The sequence below is a fragment of the Abramis brama genome (genome assembly GCF_963993115.1).
Source record: "Abramis brama genome assembly, chromosome: 19".
Taxonomy (NCBI): domain Eukaryota; kingdom Metazoa; phylum Chordata; class Actinopteri; order Cypriniformes; family Leuciscidae; genus Abramis; species Abramis brama.
The window spans coordinates 27,732,307-27,756,552 of record NC_139981.1 but is presented as its reverse complement, the minus strand read 5'-3'; the positions used below and the strand labels follow the sequence as shown (position 1 = coordinate 27,756,552).

Sequence of the window (24,246 nt, the reverse complement as noted above, 5' to 3'; positions counted from 1 at the left end):
GGCATACACTGCCAGTGTGCAGTACCAACTGAATAAACTATATAGCAACTGCCAATTGCTCATTATAATGAGAACTCAAACCGCAGTTGGGTAGAAGTTGTTCTTCAGTTAGATTTGATGACATGATATCACTTTCCTGAAGGCCGAAAGGCAGAACAGATTATGGCCAGGACGATTATAGGATCTTGAATAATGGATTAGGATTTTCTTTTAGCTGGAGACGATGTGGATCAATAAATGACAGATCTTATTTCCTAGGCGCTTTACAGTAAAGGAAGAAAAGATCTACCACTGCTTTCGATTCATTGGCACTTTTACATAATGTATTCAGTAGATTTTTTCCTCAAACTTGGTACAGAAAATGTAGCAAAAGGTGGTGAAAATTTATGAAATTTCATAAAGCACAATGGTATTAGGGATATTATGTTCATCAAAAAAAAAAAAAAAATCATACATGACATGACACCTTCATATCTGGTAGAAATAGACCCTTAAAGGCCCACTGAAGTGCCTAGGAATGCGCAGCTTTGTATGATGCATTGACTTAATTTCCATTTCCACTGAAACAGGAAGCTAAGGTGGGACATATTGATTGGCTCCTCCCCCTTTTCAAATAGCCAATAGCGTTTAGTTTACCTCATAGACTGCAAGTCATACTTGACAGCACCATGGAAGCAAATCCAAGCGCTGATAATACGTTGGATTCAATAGTAGAGGTGTGAATAAATTCTAGCCATTTCATTCTTAATCAACGTACAGTTAGAAAATGGAATAAAACTTGAGTGTTTGAGCAACAGAACTCACATCTCCAACCCATATTGCTCTGTGACGCGTCAACGGTCGCTTTGGCCAGGTGGTATTTACCGGTATAGCATAGGGGGCGGGATGCTGTAGATTCTAGAGAGCATTTGATTGGACAGAAGATGTGATGAGAAGCTGAAGTCCGCGGTGATATCATAAAAATCCGTGATCTATTTTAGCATAATTGAGAGACTGTAAGTTTTGAATGCTTATATCTCCTAAATGCAAATTTTGTCATTGTTTTGAAACACACCAACTTATTCATAACCTTAAGCCTAACATATTCATACTAAAAGCTAAAAAACTTACATTTTGATTTCAGGGGGCCTTTAAAGTTAGGGTAGGCAATTTCGGAGCGGCTAGCAATAGCTAGCTAGCTTTGAAAGCATGAGATCCCACCCTCCCTTCAGAGCGTCTCCAAAGCCACGCCTCCATCAAAACACATAAGTTTGCAAAGTGTCACGAGACTAGAGACGGTGTTAAATTACCTCATATCTCAAAGCACATAATATTACAATAATAATGAATGTAAATAACTTACAGAGCTCTTATTTGTACCACCTGACTGCGGCAGATTCACTTTGGCATTGATAGTGTTTATAGAAATGCATAAATACGAGTCTGAGGACAGCTCCAGGGAGAACGTCACAGGTTACCATCTCTTAATAACGTTTACGACATGGCGTGAACGCAGTAAAGCTTGTTGTTTTGGTTCAGGAGGAACTGTAAAGATGACTGCTGTTTGTTTACGTGATGGCGTGTGATGTCTGCGCGAGCAGGTGTGCGGAAGTGTGGAAATACATATGTTGACAGGCAGGTAGGACAGCGTATTCGGACCGAATGCAATGATTGGACGAGCATTTTTTGGTCCTGTGACTTCCACAGAAGATATATGTATGTGTCTTGATATTTAGATCATTCTATTCTATCCTATAGACTATTCTATTATTGATTGCTATCAGGATGCAAAGAGAGTTTCAACTAGTATAACAAAAAGTGCTTATAAAACAAATTGCCTTCCCTAACTTTAAAATAACAAACGCAGGTACCCATTTTTTACAGTGTACAGCAGTGTTAAATATCAATAAAAATATGCAAATTTATTTATAGTATGACAGTAAATAGCAGGCTGTGAGTGATTTACAATACAATATTAGTGATAGTTTACATGGAGCAAACTGAAGTTTGACACACACACACACACACACACAATGGTGTATGACATGTTCTCTATATTAGTATTTACCTCAGCTTGTGGAAAAGCTACTTGTGATGAAATTTTGATTCATGTGGCTTTCTCATGCACCTGTGTTTTGTGATGGTTGTCAAAGTATATTGTTATATTAACATTATTTCAGTTAATGAATTATGTCTTTTTTATTGTACATTTAGGTAAAACAAAATGTTGCTACTGTATTTTTTTACAGTAAAGTTGTGAAGGGTCAGTTGTGTCCCAAATGCAGTCATCTTGCAGCATAGCCTCTCTCTCTCTCTCTCTCTCTCTCTCTCTCTCTCTCTCTCTCTCTCTCTCTGTCTCTCTCTCTCTCTCTATGGACTGCCACACTGCAGACACGTGCCTGTAAACTCAAATGCTGATCACAGCTGAATAATATACCCCACACTGAGAATGACAGCTCAGAGCCCTTAAACCAGCTTATGTCACGCACGCCATGCAAACCAATAAATAAATGTGCAGCCGCATTACATAACCAAAGTCCAGCCCGAGCCAATCCTGTGACATGATGATGAGTACACTGAGGATATACAATCTTCAACCTCAGCACAGGGGCCTGGTTACCAATTCTGACAGCTCCTGCTGAGCTATATGCGCATAAAAACAGAGCCAAGCAAAAGAGCCGCATGACACCTCAACACGATCGTCATCAGGATATGATGAAGGATTATAAACTCTTCTTTGGTGATAATTCACCTTCAGATCATGGGGATGGTGTGTCAGTCTCTGCTGGGGCTAGTTGTCACATGGGACATTTTATAATATTTGAGAGTTGTGAATTCTATTCTTCAAATCAAAACTCCAATATCCTCTTATTTTGTTACAGTTTTTCTCAATTGCTAAAACACAATTTCTGAAACCTTGCTCCATTTTCTGAAAACATTAAACACAAAACCTCATCTTCAAGCACTGTTCACAAAACCTCCTCTTGCAAAATGAAACTTCCGCCTCAAAACAGTTTTACCTGTGTTCAAAATCATAAACAAAGTGATCAAAATGATATACACTATCAAGCAGTCAGTAAACAATACACCAAAAAATTGAAAACACATTGTTCAAAACATATAGTTCTCGAAAGATATCTATGGACAGCTATTCTGTTTAGACTTACCCGTGACACCTTACTGTACCATCAAAAAGTTCAGGGAAAAGTACATTTTTACAGTTTTTTCCAACTGCTTACACACATTTTCAAAACCATGTCTCCTTTTTTCAAAACTCTACACACAATTCCACAAACTGCACACACAAAATGCAAAATGCCTCACATCTCCTTCAAAATGTAACACTGCATTCAAAATGCCATAAACACAAGTCAGAATGAAGCATTTGCATCAAATGGCAAACACTTCTTTCATAATAGTACATTTTTGGATATACCATGTAAACACTGTTGTTCTAAATCTATAGGCTTATATCTACATTTCAATACAATGTTCTACAGTGAAAGTAATCTGATGTAACAAGTACACTGTAAACAACAATGCAATGTAGAAACAGAAAATATTTATTAGGCCTAACATTATTGTTGTTTACAGTAGCATACAACAAAACCATAAACATATGTACTGTAATCCAAAAGCATATTCTTTAGAATACAGTAAAGAACACAATTGTGTGTGTGTGGGGGTCCCAGGAATCCATTGTTCAAAATAGATCATCTGACCTTTGACCTATTTAGGCCTATACTACAGTAAAGCAGTGATTGGTTAGTGATCAGTTAAGCAATTCGTGTTTGCACATATGAGGAGTGTGTGTGTGACCTGGTGAATAAGTGTAGCATTTTGATTGGTTGTGTTTGGAAAAGGAAAGCAAGTCACTTCCTGTTAGATTTTGGTGTTTTAGGTAGAGAATTGTGTGTAGTGTTTTGAAAAAAGTGTTTAATGCAATTGAAAACTGAGTCAAAGGCTGAGAAATAGCTTATGGTTTTGGAGATTTGGTATGTAGTTTTGCACTTTGAGTGAGAGGTTTCAAAAATCGTGTGACATGAAAAGATTTTGTGTGTAAGCAGTTGGTAAAAACTGTAATCTCAAAACAAATTTCATATGTTTCCGTCATTGTCTTTTGATGAATGAAAACATGTTCTACGATAGTAGCTCAAAATTGATCAGAAATTACTACTCTGCTTGGCTCTTTGCAATTTTTTTGTGTTCTTCCTCCTCCTTGTACCCCTATTTTTACAGTACTGTACCCTGCATCTCACAAACTTGTCCTTTGTCTCTGTGATACTGTAATTCTTGTTCTTTGTTGATATGAACCTGCTGCAACCAGTCAAAATCTATTGAGTACTGTTAACAAATGGAAAGCACAATGTTCAGGGCCATACAATTTGTTCATTGTACAGTATACAGCCTAATGCACTGTACTACAGTATACAATACTAAAAGGGACAAACATCAAAGGAGTAAACGTGATCAGTGTGCTTCTTCTTGTCTTTGGGCATCATTTGAAACAGGTTAAATCAGTTTTGAGTGGTTGTGTTCAATCAATGACGTGTGTTCTCTATTTGTATTTGCTTGTTGCCACTTGTGTTTACCAGTATGACATGTGCATTACAGTGCAGAATGTGTTTTGAGAATGAGAATGTGTTTAGAGTTTTGCTGAAAAGTGAGATCTGCAAATTGTGTTTTACCATGTGAAATGGTTTAAGGTATTGACAACAGACTGCACAATAAGCTAAATGAGTTCAGGCAACTGAGAACTTTGTTCAGCCAATGGGTTTTAGTGTTTTAGCAATTGAGAAAAACTGTAATAGCTCTTGCTAACAAATATAAAACCAAACTGACAAACATTTAGAAAAGTCTCAACATTAATGATACATAGAATAATTACAGTACATTTTAACTTAAAGGTGGAATTGTGTTCCAATATGACAACATTTATATATATACCAGGCCAAGTTTACTCAGGCCAAGGTGGGGTTATTTTCTATATGTATGACAGCATTTTTTTTTTCTTTATATATATATTGGAGACCACTTGGCCTGGTCTCCACTTTATATAATAAAATTACTCTTATATTCTGAATTCAATTTAAATGCAAGGAAATAATCTACAAAAAATGTGTCACTTCTAAGAGAGAGAGAGAAAACCTTCAACAGACCAAACAGGCTTTTCTATTTAGTTTTCAATTTATGATTCGGCCTCAGTGGTTCCATTTTCAGACTCATCTCACAAAAGAATTGTTTTTTGATTGTGTGAAAGCTGTGCTACAGCAATCATATGCAAATAAATACTAAATTCATTTCATTTTGCTCACCTAACTGAGGTTTATACAAACTCTTAGGGTGAATTTTATGACATCACAAGCACAAGCAAGTGAAGGCATAATGCAGCCTTCTAAGATAAATGTGTTTGGCTTTATTGCATCCAAGACAAAGAAAGAGTGTTTAATTTGATTATATATATATTTTATTCAATCTAACTTATGATGATTTTACACAATATTTATGTTTCATCTGTATATGCTTTTGTATATAATTTTTTTCAATAAAAAATTGCATTATTCTGAAGAAAAAGTTGCATGAAATGATGTAAATCCAGTTAATGTCCAATGTTTTATTTTAGTAGTTTTTTCCCCCTTATTTTTAAGTCACCTTCAATGTTTTTCTTGGGTCAGGTGGTCTATGGAGCTATTCTTGTGCCAATAATAATGAACGTAGCTTTTCAAGAAACTAATGAAAATATAAATTGAAACTAAATAAATGATCTCTAAAACTGAAAAAGAATAAATCGCAGGCAATTTTTTTTACTTCGTTTTTAATACACTGCATGTTTTGCTAACTATTTCTCATATTTCAATCGCTGATCTGAACTTACAAATGCGCTTCCAGAGTTTTAATTTACGCTTCTGAAGTTTTCGTTTACGCTCCCTGAGTTTTCGTTCGCCGTTCTGACACATTTCTCTCGTGGGGGCGGGGCTAGCAGTGTGTTCTCATTGGTTACTGAGCTTTTGATTGACAGCTTCGTGACCTGGAAGTGAAGACGTCAGTGGTGTGTTTATGTGTGGATGTGAGCGTCTGTAATCGCAGCTTTCTATTTCATTTTAGTGATATTAAGTTTATATCTGTATTTATTTGCTGCTACACTATATTGTTGAGATGATTTCTTATAGAAGGAACAGACGAATGATATTTATCATTAGTCATCGCCGCTATATCAGGAGGATACTGGATAATGTTAGCCTACTCGTGGTAAGTCTGATTTTTTTTTTTTTTTTTTCATTAATGCTATACTAATACTATTTATAATACTGGCTTTTTTCCGGTGGAGAGGCATTTTAGAGCTCAGTGAGAGCCCATAACATTATACAGCTGTGTTGTCTTGATTTAACTGTTAGCCCAATCATTACATGACTTGTTTATCTACATTCGGTTACAGTCTTCGATTAGATCATATTTGCTTCGATTAGATCATATTTCCCCCCAGCCACCCAAAACAACATTGGGCCGATGCCATAGGACCAGAGCGCTGTCAATCACTGCCTGATTCAACTTTGGCAATGTAAAGCCTTTTTACCATGCCAATAAAGCTATTTAAACCTGAATTTCTCAATTGCTGATTAATTTGCGATGCAAAGTTTTTGAAAGAGGAGAGACACGACTTGACCACAGACCATGTCTCTGTTCGTAATATGTAAACACTCAATTATTTTGAAGTATCGCCCTGGTTGCAATATTTATTCTGATTACCTCTGTGTGATAAAGATGACTGATAAAGCTGTTAGGCTATATGTATGTAGTATGAGTAACAAAATGATTTTTCTGTGTCCATATTTGACTAATAATAATGAAAAAAAGTGCACTTCAAATGAACATTTCTGAGAAAAATGTTTAATCTTTAATAGTCTTTAATAATAATATATGTCCAAATTAAAAACTTAAAGGTCCCGTATTATGCCCCTTTTCACAAGATGTAAAATAAGTCTCTGATGTCCCCAGAGTGTGTATGTGAAGTTTCAGCTCAAAATACCCAACAGATCATTTTTTACAGCATGTTTAAATTGTCATTTTTTGGGGCTCAGAAAAACGCGCTGTTTTAGTGTGTGCCCTTTAAATGCAAATAAGCTGCTGCTGGACGACCCAGGGGGCGGAGCTTCATGAGCTCGCGCTCAGTCTGAGGAAAATTTCATCTCACGGAATGATCATTTCGAGTCGGACAATAATGCCTACAGAGTCAGAGTGCTGTATAGAGATGGTACAGGTATAGTTTAGTGGTTTAATTACGGTTATTATAACGTATTTGTCATCTGCTTGTATGTATCCATTATTTATTAATAGCCTACAAGTCTGCTGTCTGAATGATGATCAGACATATACTGATGAGTTTAATAAAGTTTATTGTACATCACACAAAAGATGAAGCGTCAGTTTTACTTCAGAAAATTACCTTAAGAGCTGAGTAAACACAGTAAGTTATAAGAAGTGCGCAAGTACGAATTTCGGTAGAGTTGAGGGAGCATTCCTGTGGGCGGAGGTTAGTAAAAAACCGGTTCTAGTGACGTCATTAAAGAAGGAAGTAGAGGGATGTAGTCCAAACTGGCCGTTCGATGTAGGCGACTTCTGTTAAATAAAATATCTCGCTTGGCATTGAACTTTGAGCTTTATAATTTTACAGATATTATTTATGCTCTAACAGCAACATTACACACTAACTAAAGTTTGAAACATGGGATCACGAAGAACGGGACCTTTAATACATGCAAGTAATTATGACTGAACACATCCAGCAACTAGGGAATACACAGCCATATGTTTATATATAGGGCAATACAGCCATCTACTGGTTACACAACAGTATTACAGATGATAAATGCTGCTTGACTCTGAGGTAAATATTTAGTACTGTAAAATCCCTTAAATATATAAGCAGTTTGTATTGTTAGATTATAATACATTTCCTCTCTCATTTTCCAGGGAGTGGAGCAACTTTTCCACAAACAAAATTCTGATGCTGACACAGGATGGAGTGATAGTACCAGAGATCCACTGTCCCTATCAGACAATAATCTTACTTTGTTCAGACACATCACCTTTGATTGACTGGGATCTTGATCTTCAGACACCTGATTTATTTTAATATAAACTAGCAAATATTTCAATTTCCTCTAGATTAAAACAAACATAGTTCACAAGTACACAAGAGGTTTCACTTTATTCGTATTAATCTATGCTGATCTTGGATTAGCATACCAACAGCATATGAATGTTGAGGGGATAGTTCACCCAAAAATACAATTCTCTCTTATTTTACTCACCCTCATGCTGTCCCAGATGCATTTTACTTTCTTTCTACAGATAAACACGAATTAAGATTGTAAGGAAAGTAATCCATCTCTGCGAGTCCTAAAGATGCTTTAAAAACCACACACAGTGAGCATGACGGTAATCCATGCGACCTCAGTGGATGAGTCAATGCCTTCTGAAGTCAAACAATAGGCTAGATAAGAAAAATACTAATAATATGACTGTTTTAACTATTAAAAATCATTTCCGACCAACTGTCTTATGTACATGGGTTACAATCCACTTGTATTATGGACTCACAGAGATGGATTATTTCCTTAAAAATCTTTGTCTATGTTTATGTGAAGAAGAAAGTCATATACATCTGGGATGGCATGAAGGAGAGTAAATGATGAGAGAATGCTCATGTTTTGGGTGGACTATCCTTGCACTGCTTGTGTCCAGTCACTGCTTTGTTATTGTACTGCAACAGGAACTGCTCAAAGAATCATTGCAACATTTAAAATGTATATGAATTTTTAAAATGTATTCTGTATTTGTAATTGTGCATTTTGTATAGTAATGTATATCATGAGAATACTGTGCATTACATGTATATTATGCAGTTAATGTTTTGTGGATTCCGGTCACAACATAACAAAGTTTGACTTTCTTGACGGCTGAATATATCACACACGTTTGCTAGTATTCTCTTTAAATTGTAACAGCTGAACCTAATCAGAGCCTAACATGCAAAAGAATCATCAGGAATAAACAAATATTCTCCGAAAACATTGGACACTACAATATTTTAAGTATTATAAACCGTACTTTAATGTGCAATTACACCTGAATAGACTGAATAGATCTCTTGTGCTCCTAAAAGCTTCTGCCAACTAAGTAGTAGCAGCAGGTAAATACAGAAAATTAAAAAAACAAACATAACTTAATATCACTAAAATGAAATAGAAAGCTGCGATTACAGACGATCACACATAAACACACCACTGACGTCTTCACTTCCAGGTCACGAAGCTGTCAATCAAAAACTCAGTAACCAATGAGAACACACTGCTACTAGCCCCGCCCCCACGAGAGAAATGTGTCAGAACGGCGAACGAAAACTCAGAAGCGTAAATGAAAACTCTGGAAGCGCATTTGTAAGTTCAGATCAGCGATTGAAATATGAGAAATAGTTAGCAAAACATGCAGTGTATTAAAAACGAAGTAAAAAAATTTGCCTGCGATTTATTCTTTTTCAGTTTCAGAGATAATTTATTTAGTTTCAATTTATATTTTCATTAGTTTCTTGAAAATTTACATTCATTTTTATTGGCACAATAATAATTCCATAGTGGTCATGACAAAAAAAATCGAAACGCTACATACTATAATTTAGCAACATAAACGTGCTTCGTGTGAATGAAATACAGAACTGCTACCTACAGTGAGGAAAATAAGTATTTGAACACCCTGCTATTTTGCAAGTTCTCCCACTTAGAAATCATGGAGGGGTCTGAAATTGTCATCGTAGGTGCATGTCCACTGTGAGAGACATAATCTAAAAAAAAAATCCAGAAATCACAATGTATGATTTTTTAACTATTTATTTGTATGATACAGCTGCAAATAAGTATTTGAACACCTGTCTATCAGCTAGAATTCTGACCCTCAAAGACCTGTTAGTCTGCCTTTAAAATGTCCACCTCCACTCCATTTATTATCCTAAATTAGATGCACCTGTTTGAGGTCGTTAGCTGCATAAAGACACCTGTCCACCCCATACAATCAGTAAGAAACCAACTACTAACATGGCCAAGACCAAAGAGCTGTCCAAAGACACTAGAGACAAAACTGTACACCTCCACAAGGCTGGAAAGGGCTACGGGGAAATTGCCAAGCAGCTTGGTGAAAAAAGGTCCACTGTTGGAGCAATCATTAGAAAATGGAAGAAGTTAAAGATGACTGTCAATCTCCCTCGGACTGGGGCTCCATGCAAGATCTCACCTCGTGGGGTCTCAATGATCCTAAGAAAGGTGAGAAATCAGCCCAGAACTACACGGGAGGAGCTGGTCAATGACCTGAAAAGAGCTGGGACCACCGTTTCCAAGGTTACTGTTGGTAATACACTAAGACGTCATGGTTTGAAATCATGCATGGCACGGAAGGTTCCCCTGGTTAAACCAGCACATGTCAAGGCCCGTCTTAAGTTTGCCAATGACCATTTGGATGATCCAGAGGAGTCATGGGAGAAAGTCATGTGGTCAGATGAGACCAAAATAGAACTTTTTGGTCATAATTCCACTAAACGTGTTTGGAGGAAGAAGAATGATGAGTACCATCCCAAGAACACCATCCCTACTGTGAAGCATGGGGGTGGTAGCATCATGCTTTGGGGGTGTTTTTCTGCACATGGGACAGGGCGACTGCACTGTATTAAGGAGAGGATGACCGGGGCCATGTATTGCGAGATTTTGGGGAACAACCTCATTCCCTCAGTTAGAGCATTGAAGATGGGTCGAGGCTGGGTCTTCCAACATGACAATGACCCGAAGCACACAGCCAGGATAACCAAGGAGTGGCTCTGTAAGAAGCATATCAAGGTTTTGGCGTGGCCTAGCCAGTCTCCAGACCTAAACCCAATAGAGAATCTTTGGAGGGAGCTCAAACTCCGTGTTTCTCAGCGACAGCCCAGAAACCTGACTGATCTAGAGAAGATCTGTGTGGAGGAGTGGGCCAAAATCCCTCCTGCAGTGTGTGCAAACCTGGTGAAAAACTACAGGAAATGTTTGACCTCTGTAATTGCAAACAAAGGCTACTGTACCAAATATTAACATTGATTTTCTCAGGTGTTCAAATACTTATTTGCAGCTGTATCATACAAATAAATAGTTAAAAAATCATACATTGTGATTTCTGGAATTTTTTTTTTAGATTATGTCTCTCACAGTGGACATGCACCTACGATGACAATTTCAGACCCCTCCATGATTTCTAAGTGGGAGAACTTGCAAAACAGCAGGGTGTTCAAATACTTATTTTCCTCACTGTATATCTTTCAAAATGAGTCACTTATTAGGTTCCAGTTCATTTTCGAGAATCTGCCTTAAAAGCCAAGCAAACTTCTGGTGTTATTTTCTGCATAAATACACTTCCTTCACATATAAATAAGGCTCATTTTTGAAATACTTGAAATATGAAATATGATATGAATAAATCATACTCAGTGAGGCCAGATGAAATATCTGAGAAGAAATGGTAAACACTGTAAATCAGAACCCTGTCAAGACACACTACTGGAAATTAACACCATGATTAAAGTGAGCTGGTGTGACCTGCATTTCAAATCTGCTGCGTTGCTTGAACAGGGGAAATATTAATTTTGTTTGTTTTGTGACTTTTAGGGGTCGTTTAGGGGCCTTTTCAACTAGAATAGAAAACTTTTTAGCTGTTTTTGTCGTTCATTTACATGATGACAATGACCTTTTGGGGGCATGAAAACAAACTTTTGAAAATGATACTGTTATCGTCTCCGTGTAAACTATAAAAACACGAATTTGTGAAAACAGTGAATTCATGCACATGTGTATTACGTGTACAGTCTATAGGTGCATAGTGTTTCTTTACAAAGTGGTATCGCCAACTACTGACCTGGCATGAATATTAAAGCATTATTAGTCGTTTTCGTGGATCTGTGTAAATCGGGATTGTTTTGACAACGTTGTCGTCTGTATGAAAAAAAAAAAAAAAAAAAAAACGGAAGGGAAAAATGTCTGTACTTTTTTTACTAGTACATTGCTGTTTTGTAAACATACCCTTAGTGAATAAGTTTTTTTTCGTGTAATGATGGTGTCAAAAATCTGCAGAACACTGCGACTGATGCGACTGCTGTGATGGAACTGTAATCTAAAGATGGATCTTGAAATATGGCAAACTGTATAATATCAGAGATGCTCAACACCAGCCTACAAGATATTCCAACTTCTGTCTGTGCCTGAAAGCTCACGATCTGCCACAAAAAGTATGTACTGTAAAGTCACTTTAATGTGTTTGAATCAAGCTCTGACTTCAGCACAAGCAATATGACATTGCTATAACAAGCTATAACTCTAATTACACATAATCAATGATCACTGATTTATGCTCACCATAAGTCATAATTCCAGTCCTTTTTATTTGTCAAAGTGAAGCAATAATTCATTCTGTGCACCGTAATGATTTTTCCACAGATAAAAGGAGGTCTTTGACACAACACAAAGAAAAGGTAAAACTCCCTTCACTGTGGTAAAATCTCTGTAATGCATGGCATTGGGTCCCTCCATAAGGGAATTGATTTTAAACAATAACTTAAATATGATTTGTGATGAACACATTTTTTAAAGATCATAATTATTTTGGATTAACATGAAGCTGCAGTTTCACAACACATGAATCACACTTATAAAAAAAAAGGAAAAAAAAGCTGCAGATCTTTTTTTTTTTTTACCCTTTTAAATCTTAAACCTGCGCATGTAAATCTTTGTGACATCATTTTAGCTATATACATACACCTTTAAGTCTTTAAGACCTGCAGTGAGCTATGAGGTTGTTAATCGATGTTATATGCATTTGCATATTACCCATGATCCTGCAGATAAATCTCTACCAATCAGAGAATTGCAATTAGAAATTCATGCCAAAAGAACACTTTAATGCCCACTCGCTCCTAAGCACCACAAATTATCGAATGATGTAAGAGTCAGTTTCCCTCCTAAAAAACGTATATATTTGTGAATTTAATATGCATATTTTGCAATAAAATATATAGTTTCAATTCAATATAGTTTTTAATTCAAAACCGTATGTCAATTGCGTAGAAAAGTAATAGCACACCTCAACAAGCTGCATGATTTGAGGTATAATTCATGCCTTTGCCACATGTTGTGGGACAAGTTATACACTAAAACACCACTAATAATTGAAATAAAAGTTTTTTCAGACAGGAAATATAGTTCATTAGTCTAACTGTTGGTTGTTAACAGCTGCTGAGCATTAATATAGAATGTGTGGTGATCGGTGTGTATCTGTTTTATAAGATATATTTTCACATAGTCCTGGATATATTTTACACATTTCTATTTTTACACGGTACTCTCAAATCAATTAGCACTGCCATCCAAACAAACACTCAACAATTGTTTTCAGTCAACAAGTTACTGTAAAATCATTGTGCACATCCTCTCTTTCAGACAAATTGGAGCTTTTATTATTAAATATACTCCTAAGTACTATTATTTCACATTATATTTACAAAATTCCCAGTAGTTCTTGGCATGTAAAGATTTAAGAAGATACATTTTGGTGCACTGAAGTAATTCCAGGCAAGCGCACGTGCCATAATATAATCTATAAATGAAAATCTGACACGTGACAACCTGGACAGCATTGCATAACCTGATATTAGATCCCTGCATAGATCTAAATGCCAGGACTTTATCTTAGATTTGACTTCAGCTCTTGCATAAGTAGCCATATGATGAATAGTTAATGAACTCAACATCAAATTATCAAATTATTGATGAATCTGCAGAGTACGTAACCCTGAATATATATTATGGTGGGAGCAGAAATGCATGGCTGTACTTTAAAAAAAGGAGTAATGCAATCTTGCTTCTATAAGGAGTCAATAGCTATGATGAACACAAATTAGGAAAACAAGGTTAATAGGCTGTTCCTTGTTTAGAGCATTACACTGTAAAAAGTGTTCAGTTCACTTACTTAAATTTTTTTTAGAAAACCCGTTGCCTTAAAATTATTAAGTAAATAAACTTGACAATTCCACATAACTTAATTTTTTTCAATTAAGCATGACGTTTATTTACTTAATAATATTTAAAGTAAAGTAAACTGTGTGTATATATATCAGAGGTGGGAGTAAGTCACACATGTGCAAGTCACAAGCAAGTCTCAAGTCTTAACCTTCAAGTCTCAAGCAAGTCCGAGTCAATTTTGTGAAAAGCAAGTCAAGTCAAGTCAAGTCACTGCTTTATGTCAAGCAAGTCAAGTCAAGTCGTAGCTTGGGTCACAAGTCACTGGCAAGTCATACAAACGTTTGATGATTTCACTGAATTTATATATTAAAATAAGTTAAAACTACATAAGCTGTGGACTATGGTTTTATTTGCAACATTTTTTTTAAATATGCATTTCCACTACAGCTGAGTGGTTACTACAATAAAAATAATAAAAAAAAAAAAAAAAAATTCAAACTACATAGCCTAAAATGTAAATGTAACTGAAATTAGGCTAACATTAAAGCATGAAAAATAAATATGCCTCAAACATTGCAGAAGACCATTAAAAGGTATTAAACAATTCACAATTCAAGTATAATGGTTCCTATGCCACCAAATGGCATTCTTCAAACTGGCATCCCCTTTATGGAACATGAACACATCCCAACAAGTTAGATCTATCCTTTTTTTTAAAAAGAATAACAAGAAAAAAACAATAATAATTGAATTGACACAAAACTTACACCTGTCAATCAGGTGGATTGACTATTGTACATTATTAATCTGTGCGAGTGAGTGATTTATTAATATTTGTGAATGAATGTGTGTGCATGTGTATGTGTGAAAAGTGGTTGTGCTTGCAAGTTTGAATTTTTGTTTTGTTTATTTGTGTATGCATGGTTTGGTTCGAAAGTCTGTATGTTTTTTTTCTTTGTGTGTAGGTGTCTTTTCACAATCTTTTAGTGGTATTAACTAGCGATTTCTTTTTACTTATATGCCCTATATACTAGCGTTATAAGCTAAACAGTTTTTAGAGATAAAACTCTTTACATTCGATTATCATGAAAACAAATCCCAGAGAACGGTAGACTGTATAATGCATTATTAATTATTATTAAATTACAGTTACATTTTTTTTTTATATTTCTTTTAACATTCAAGTCAACCCTGGGATAGCAGACTATATTGGTAGCATATAACTAGACAGTACAAAGGGATGCATGCAGGTAAGAAAAACTGGAATATGGCATATTTTAACATATTTTAACCCGATTTTCATTTTCATTTTCAAGAAAATATTTTTTCTCTGTGCTTTTGTATGTAAGGGATTATTCAGATCATAAAAAAAAAAATCATTAATCCACTCGAATATTATTAAAAATATATAGAAAGCCTTTATTTTATCATGGCTTTAATATTTTAAAATCAGGTGACAAGTACTTGCACAACTATGCGTTGTGGCTAATGAGCCTTTGTCAGGGTGTGTGACCAAAACCCCTTTCACACAGAGATTCCGGAAAATACACGGATAAAGTGACCCAAGATTTGATCCGGGTTCGTTTGATTTAGGTTCATTCACACTGCCAGTCTAGCAGTGCCAGTGATTTCCCGGAATCAGAGATTGTTCACACACAACCCGTAAAGACATGTAATGTCTTAGCAGCGTCTTAAATTTGCTTATGAGCTGCGACCACGCTTGTGCATTTTTTTTTTCTCTGATTCGATCATAAACTTGCGCATTACGTACCGTTTCACAGCAGGCGAACGATCCCGCGCTTCAGCGCCATCACTACGACACTGCATTATTACGGCTTTTGTTCACACAGCGCGCGTTCCTGCTGCGTCACGTGATTGTTGCGGTGCGTTCAAATACAGATATTTATTTTTAAAAAGGCAAGTTATTTCGAGTCATTTACCTCAAGTCCGAGTCAAGTCTCAAGTCATGAATATCAAGTCAAAGTCAAGTCAAGTCTTTTATTAATATTTGTCAAGCAAGTCTCAAGTCCTAAAATTTGCGACTTAAGTCTGACTCGAGTCAAGTCATATGACTCGAGTCCCCCATCTCTGATATATATGGCCCTCAGTTTGTTCAGTTCTTTGTCTTGTGCACTGCCACACGTTTGCTCCTGCTATTTCTCCTGTTTTAGATTATCTTCTTTGTTTTGTGTTATCAATAAATATTATTGATTTAGCATTTAGATCCTGCTTCCTCATCCCATTTCCCTCATCGGCCGTGACATTATTATTACTACTAGTATTATTATTGATGTTGATATTTCTACATATACATACGCCAAATACACTTGTAGGCGGTAGTTAAAAGAGAATGTTAAATGTTTTTCAATTTGACAACAAAAATGTATAAGTACTATTAAATGACAGTGTACAATACCAACACTGTGTACAAAGTATAGCCTATGTTGTAAAAAGAAATCACAGTATCAATAGCAAAAGTAAAAAACTGTGAATTGTGAAGAACTTGTTACCTAACATTACATTTACCTCAGGAAGACTCGGTGTAGTCTTTAGTTAATTAGTTATCTAGAAAAATCAAAATTGTCTCTATAGAAAATTGTGACACATACATTATACATTTTTGTAAACTATAAGCAAGTTTTTATGACAACCATTTAAATGACTATCTCAAACATTATTAAAACTTATACTTCAAAAAGTAGAACTTTTTAGAAACTTTATTTTTGAATTTAGTGCATACAACTAAACATGTGTTTCTGGGTCCAAGCAACTCAAAATGATGGAGCATTTCATTATCACAGAATTAGTACTAGTTTTATGAAAATGTTGATTTTACAATGTGCTCAAATTTAGTATGTTGAAAGATAATTAGATAGCACTTTATTTTAAGGTGACGTAGTTACACGTTACCACATGTACTTATTCTAGTAATAACAGTAAGTTATGCATAATTACAACTGACCCTAAACCTAAACCAAACCCTAACCGTAACTCTGTAATAAGCACATGTAGTTAATTAATATTACTCAGTACTTATTTGATTAAGTACAATGTATATCACGTTAAAATAAAGCGTAACCTATAATTATTATATTGTAAACACTGTTTGACTTTATGTATAATGTATATACATTATTATATGTGCTGGTATTGCCTTATAAACTGTGATTAGTTGCTACAGTGTGTTCATAATGTAATACGTTTTTTCATACAATAACCAATTACATTATGTGAAAACATTTTATTGCATTATGAGTTAAAGATTTGTATTACGTTTTAAGAAAATGATTACATTATTAACCTTTTATTACATTGATAATGTAATGCTTATTACATTATGTGCCGTTATAACATTATGCTTTGTTATTATATTATGAGTTGATACAGGGCTAGTTCTCACCATCGTGTTGTTCTGAACCTGTTTCTGCCATTATTTTCAATCATTCAATCTTCAGAGATAAATATTTGACTATACTCTTGCCTCAAACACTTAGTCGGCCTACGCTATCTCTGTATACACATTTACTACAATTGATAGGTTGATATTTTGGATACTTTTGTAGGTCTGATGGAAACCACATGAGGCACATCAGAGATTGAACCTCTTTCTGATTGCTTAGGGTCCTCTCAGGAGTCTCTTTGCACAAAAGAAAAAACTAATTATCGTGAAAACTATACTCGATTAAAAATGTTCCTCACCGATTCACTGGCTGAAATGTGAGAGTGAGGACAGTGGAAATATGTGGAAATATTGGCTTCATGTGAGTCGAGGTTCATTAGCTGTATAAACATTATTACCTTATGGTCAGCCTGAAAGTTCGATGTAAAAAAAAAGAAGATAAAAGATACACATTTTTCTTTTTTCCTCATGTTGTTCAGCTTTACATTTGAGGTATGACCATGTACTAACAAAACATCAATGTTTTTCTAATTAAAGGTGACTACGGACCTTTATTTACTCATTAAAAACCACTACACTAAAAACTTTAATATATTGCATATATTAAAGGGATGGTTCGGAGTAAAATCAACCTAGGGTCCTTTGCACCATGACCTCGAGCCAAACACCCCCCCAGAAGCCTTTCTTCCCTTGATCAAACATGGTTAAAGTTAGAGCTTATTTAGAGTGCAGGCGCTAATGGAACCTAGGCTGTTTCTCATAAATTACCCCACTAATAATGCCCAGAATGGTACCAAACTTCTACAGTGGTACAAATAGGTTCTTTACTCATAAAACGAGGCATTTGAAAGTCTGTAAGTACATCAGTAGTTTATTTAAATAACACTTGCCTGATGGCTAATGCTACCGCTAGCATTACGTCAAGGTCACTTCAGTGATTTGCGATGCATAAGGATATAGTGTAACGACGCCCCGTTCCAGGAATGCACTAATATTTTGTTGGTAGTACCAGTTTGCAACAATTATTAGTTAACACTAAGTTGTCAACACTTTGGAAAAAAATATATAAAAAATGTTGGATATACTGGCTTTCAGCCAGGACTTTTACATGCTTTTGTACTACTGTAGAAGTTTGGTACCATTCCGGGCATTATTAGTGGGGTAATTTATGAGACACATCATAGGATCCATTAGCGCCTGCACTAAGCCATTCGACTGATATCTCTAAATAAGCTCTAACTTTAATAATGTTCGACCAAGGGAAAAAAGGCTTCTGGGGGGGTGTTTGGCTCGAGGTCATGGTGCAAAGGACCCTAGGTTGATTTTACTCCAAACCATCCCTTTAAGCATCACATTGTGCCGTTTTATTTGCAATGACATCACAGACTGACATCATTGATCTTTTCCTCTTGCAGTGTGCAATGTTGATTACTGATCTCACATTTAATTAAACCTGTCTTCTTATCAGTTTACCTCCACATGGCTGCTTTTGCCAAACCTAATGACTTCAAAGCTAAGCTTAGTGACGCTGGGCCTGTGCTAGCACTAACTAAATTACAACAGCCATTTCATTTCCCGGGCTTTGTTATATGCTGACTACACTTATCACTGTGTTGAAATAAAATCAGCTCTCCAGGCCTCTCTGACTGCAGACTGTATTTATCTGCAGTAAAGGTTACCAGAACCTTCTTAAAACACTGAGAATGAGCATCTAAACTCATACTGCTCAGAATTACTGACACTTCAAATCTACAATTAATACATACATTTATTTAGATGGTGAAAAATATCTTTTGTACACAGTGGGAATTTACTATAGCCTAGAATTTAGAATTTAATTTTTTTCCTAATGGTGTCAGAAATACATAGATAGCTGTTTATTGGTTGTTGGATGGATGAGGGAATCCACTGTCATGACCACGTTAACATGCATTTAACAATTTGGTCATGTTCATATTATGTATAGTGTGTCTTGTAAATATATAACCGATTAATATTCCAGTTTCTAGAAATGTGAATAAGACTTATGCTTGTATTAATCTGATTATTATAATCTCATACTTAATGTACGTATTTTACGAGGTGGCTAATGAATTCGTTTGTCTAAACCCCAGTGATGGGTAGGTTTAGGGGCGGGTCAGGGGTAGGTCATTCATACGAATTCATATGAATTGGGCAACTCGTAAAATACGTACGATTGAGCAAAAATCTTACGAATTCGTACGAAATAGCCACCTCGTAAATATACGAATTGCCGTGAGATCGGGATGGAATTAATGATTTGGTTTAACTGTGCATAATTACTCAAAATGATAAGAAGACATTTAGTGGGGAAAGAATGTGCGTAAAGTATTTTATTTGGAATATCCAGATCTCCAATCTTTGAAATATTCGGAAAGCAGTCAAGCACATGTCTTTTCAGAATAAAGAACATTCAAAATATGCATCTTCATGAAAATGATGTGCATGTAAATGTGATCACTGAGTTTGTAACGTACAGTACATGCAGTACTATGCCAAAATAAGCACCATATGGATTTCCAATATTTCAATCCTGTTCTGGCAATTGAACATTCCATGACCTGTCATTTCAAAAGGCTGCTTGTTGGGTTCAGTGGTGCACAGAGCTTTAACCTTCCCCCATCAAATCAAAAGAGGGCTATCTGTCCATCAGAAATTCATTTCTGACAACAGAGGCAGCATTTAGCTGAATAACACTGCTTTAAGGACACAAAACATGCTGACTCGATTTAGAGAGCTTGTCTCTTAAAAATACTTTCGAAAAGACAAAGACTAATGTTAAGCAATAAAAGCAGTGGGTGTAAAGTATTTGAGTAAATGAAGTTCGTTACTGTACTTAATTATCTTTTTGGCTACTTTGGAGTTTTAATGAGTATCAAAGATATTAGCAACTTTTACATTTTTGAATAATTATATAGGCCTACTCTTTACTCCAACACATTTATGATCAGTATTGCAATTACTTGTTACATTTTGCATGGCACCTAACCTTTTCTGCAGCTTTATTCCAACCCGATCTCAAGGCAATTCGTACGTATTTTACGAGGTGGCTAATTCGTACAAATGACCTACCCCTGACCCCGCCCCTGACCCCGCCCCTAAACCTACCCATCACTGGGGTTTAGACAAATCGTACGAAATAGCCACCTCGTACTCACTTGTCCGAATTGGTTGTGAGAAAGCATTGTCTATTCTGCTACAAAAGAAGTGATATCGCCATCTACAGGGCTACAAGGTTTTTGCCCTTACTCACCCAAACTTGTCAACAAGGCTACTTTACACGAATGCTAGTGCATTAGCAGGTAGCTGCTGAATCATAGGTTTTTAATTTATGAGATGAGGATGAAACCAGCACGTACAGTGCAAGTAGGCTTTGAACATAAATGTGATTTCTCTCCTCACAAATTAACTGTTTCTTGTTTTTGACAGGTTTTTGTCTCTTAGGTGTTGAGGACTAGTGCATCTTTGAGTCTATAGTACGAGTAACATACTTAAGTACTGTTAAAATCAGATACTCTAAGACTTTTACTCAAGTCGTACTGGAATTGGTGACTTGTAATTTGTAATGGAGTCATTTTCGCTGTAAAGTATCTGTACTTTTACTCGAGTCAAGTATGGTTTTCAGGTACTCTTTACACCTCTGCAATAAAATAACAAAAACTAAAAATTCCTTATAGCCTATTTCAAGCTAGTGACTGCATGAAAAACCTTTCTATGAGATGCTTAAGTGTACATAATTTGTAACAACCTGCTAGCCTAAACGTGTTCTGTTGTTGACATACAGTACATTACATTACACGTTCATCAATTTAGCGTACAAGTATTAGAGACATCAGAAATAAAAGTTAGGTCCATTTTATCATCCATTGGAGTCACAGATGCTTCATAGAATCGAACTCTTTCGAGGCCTTGACTATTAATACTGAGAGACAGGTATGTCAGGTTTGATCATTGTTGCCAGCAGACATTTGAGGGTTCAGCAAAAACAACACAGGTCCACAGCTGTTTTAAAGATATGCTGATGTTTACTGCTACTGCTGATGTTAGTGTGTAATGCCTCTGATGAGAATCGTTTTGCAGTGCCTCTAAAATTGTTTAGACTTGAGCTGAATTATAGTCCAAGAATATCTATCATAAGTTTTAGCCAAATGAAAATTTTGTGCAGTAGGAGAAAACCCCCACAGAACTTCCCCATTTAAATACAGTGATATTGTAGAAAATACTTTTGAGGAGCATATTGTAAATATCCTAATTGTATATGTTATTAAATTGTATAATGTAAGTAGAACAATTTATTTCAGCTATTAAAATCATATTTGTTACAGTAAATTGTACTGTTCCACAGTATAAAGGCTGCACAGTGGACAATGACTCCCCAGATATTGTGGGCAATAATAATAAGATTATAGTGAGTGTAAAAGCAATGCCCACACAAAGACAAAACACCAGAGTACACACAACATAAACACTCTAAATTTACATGATAACAATAATAATAAAAAAAACCCCCAAAAAACAAGCTTTTTAAATATACAACATAAATGTGACGGTTTTTGTGCAGGGAAATAGCCCTTTCTCAAATTAAGGACACAAATCATATGTTTACCTATAAAAACAACTTTTTGTTTACCAATCTTTTATTGTAATATACAATATACTGCTTTTATACGCATTCTTCTTTCCTTTTTATACAGTGTAAGTAGTAGTACCAATCACACTATCAGGTTAATAACCACTAGGCCTATATAAAAAGCAATAAAATGATCCTGGACAAATATAAAGAAAATGTAAAGAAACTCTTCTAAGATTTTACAACTTCTGCAGCTTTGTAAACGTGTCCTGCAGCAATGTATCCATATAACGTATGCGGGTGCAAAGATAAATAATAACAAACTGTAAAAACTGCAGTGGATTTTTATTTACATTATTCTTAGCGAATTATTTGATTCGCTAAGAATGGGTTCCAATAGAATGGGTTCTAAATTATGACAGAAATTCCAACAGGAATCCTGTACACATTCCTATATGGTTTTAATGACTAGTTCAGGCTATTTCCAACCAAATCAATGAGAAATCTGATGGAAAATACAACGCATGTTTGAAAAAAAAGCTTTGTTAAATCTTGAACACTGAAATATTTGCCATTGCGTTTTCACATTTTGTACTTCAGCACAACTTTATACCGCAACGGTCAGATTTCGACATTGTTTACATGCACTGTCTGTCTCCACACCTTTAATTCAATGATTTAACACACATGTTGGTAGTATACGAAACAAATAAAGCGATACCCACCTCTAGTTTGCATAAACTCGAGCTTTTAGATCGCGACTTTCTGCGCAGGTAGACGGAAAACCATCTTCTAACAGTAAATTTGCGCATGTTCGTATCCATTGTCCCGGTTCGGCTGCTATACTCAAAAGACAATTTATCTGTCCAGCGTTTAAATCCAGATCAGCACAGCAGTGGGGATTTACAGTCGCCTCCCCTCCACTAGCCTAATCCATAATGCTCACTTATGAGGGGGTGAGGCCATGACCAAGCCAAGCATGCAGGTTCGGGCACGGTTGCTGACGCTGACCCGTTAGTTCGGTTGTGCACGGGAGAGATGACGGGAGCTGTCCTCCTCAGAACCACCTTTACACTCGAGCTGTACTGAAGAACCCTCCCCAATCACTGAGATCCTTAAAGCTGAAGCGTCGTTTTTTATGTTCAAATATATATATATTTTATATATATATATTTATTACAACCCTATTTTTTTTTTTAAATGGCTATCACATAAAAAGGTTTAAATCCGTAGGCTGGGGCCGTGCAAATAGCTAATTAAAAGTTTTCTCTTGGACTGCACCTTCAATTCCATTTTCCCTTTCAGTCTCTTAATTTTCAGTGATATCGCTGACGCTGTCTCACGTGTGTGTGTGTGTTTACTTTTTTTCTTGTAGGCTATCTGTCACTTTTTCATTAGCATTTATGAACACAACTGTCTCCACCTTGTTGCAAAACAACCACCTCGCATTGTAATTTGTTTGCACATTATTACATTTATTTTAGTTAAAATTAAAGTATTACATTACTACCATGTGTTATTGTTTTATTTTAAAATGACTTAAATACTCTAGGTTTAGCAATAATTTTTTAAATTGCCTAAATGTCAAAATTAGTAGCCTACAATAATAACTATCATGGCAGTATCTTTATAGAAAGATCCTAATACTGAACATGTTATTGCATTATCATGAGTCATATTTTTACGTTACGAAAATGAACCCTGGTTTTATTATAGTGAAAGTATAGTAACCATGTTTATTTTATAAAATATTTTGGCGGATTGATTACCATTTGTTAACCTGCATGGCTCAGAGTGGTGTAACAATTAACGGGTAGGCCACACACCGATTAAATTAACTAAAAAATACTTGTTTATTAAAGTAACAATTAAGGAAGCATATCGAAATTTTACGCTCCCAGAATGTTCTCAGAATGTCCCCGCTGGTGTCAAGGACGTCGCCTAGTAACGTTCCCGGAACATTCCGAGATGGTCATGATGTAGAATTCTTTAAAGGGTTGGGGGACGTAATTTGGCGGATCTTCACGGAACATTCAGGACGTTCTCAGAACGTTTAGGGCACCATATTTTATTTGGAACTTTGATGTTCCCAGAACGTTCTCAGAATGTCCCCGCTGGTGTCAACAACGTCACCTGGTAATGTTCCCAGAACGTTCCCGAGATGGTCACAATGTTCACTTTTAATGGTTGGGGGACTTTTTTGGCGGACCTTCAGGGAACATTCAGAATGATCTCTGAACGTTTAG

The 24,246-nt window shown here is 35.8% G+C and overlaps 1 protein-coding gene across 1 annotated transcript in view; it reads right to left on the bottom strand.

Annotated features, from left to right (window-relative positions):
- Window positions 1-23,123, bottom strand: part of rps6ka2 (ribosomal protein S6 kinase, polypeptide 2) — an 82,481-nt gene extending 59,358 nt beyond the window's left edge. The window contains exon 1 of the mRNA XM_084093105.1: window positions 22,726-23,123. Within this exon, the coding sequence (XP_083949231.1) occupies window positions 22,726-22,824 (99 nt within the window). The 5' untranslated portion in view covers window positions 22,825-23,123. The remainder of the gene's footprint in view (window positions 1-22,725) is intronic.
- Between the last annotated feature and the right edge of the window lie 1,123 nt (window positions 23,124-24,246).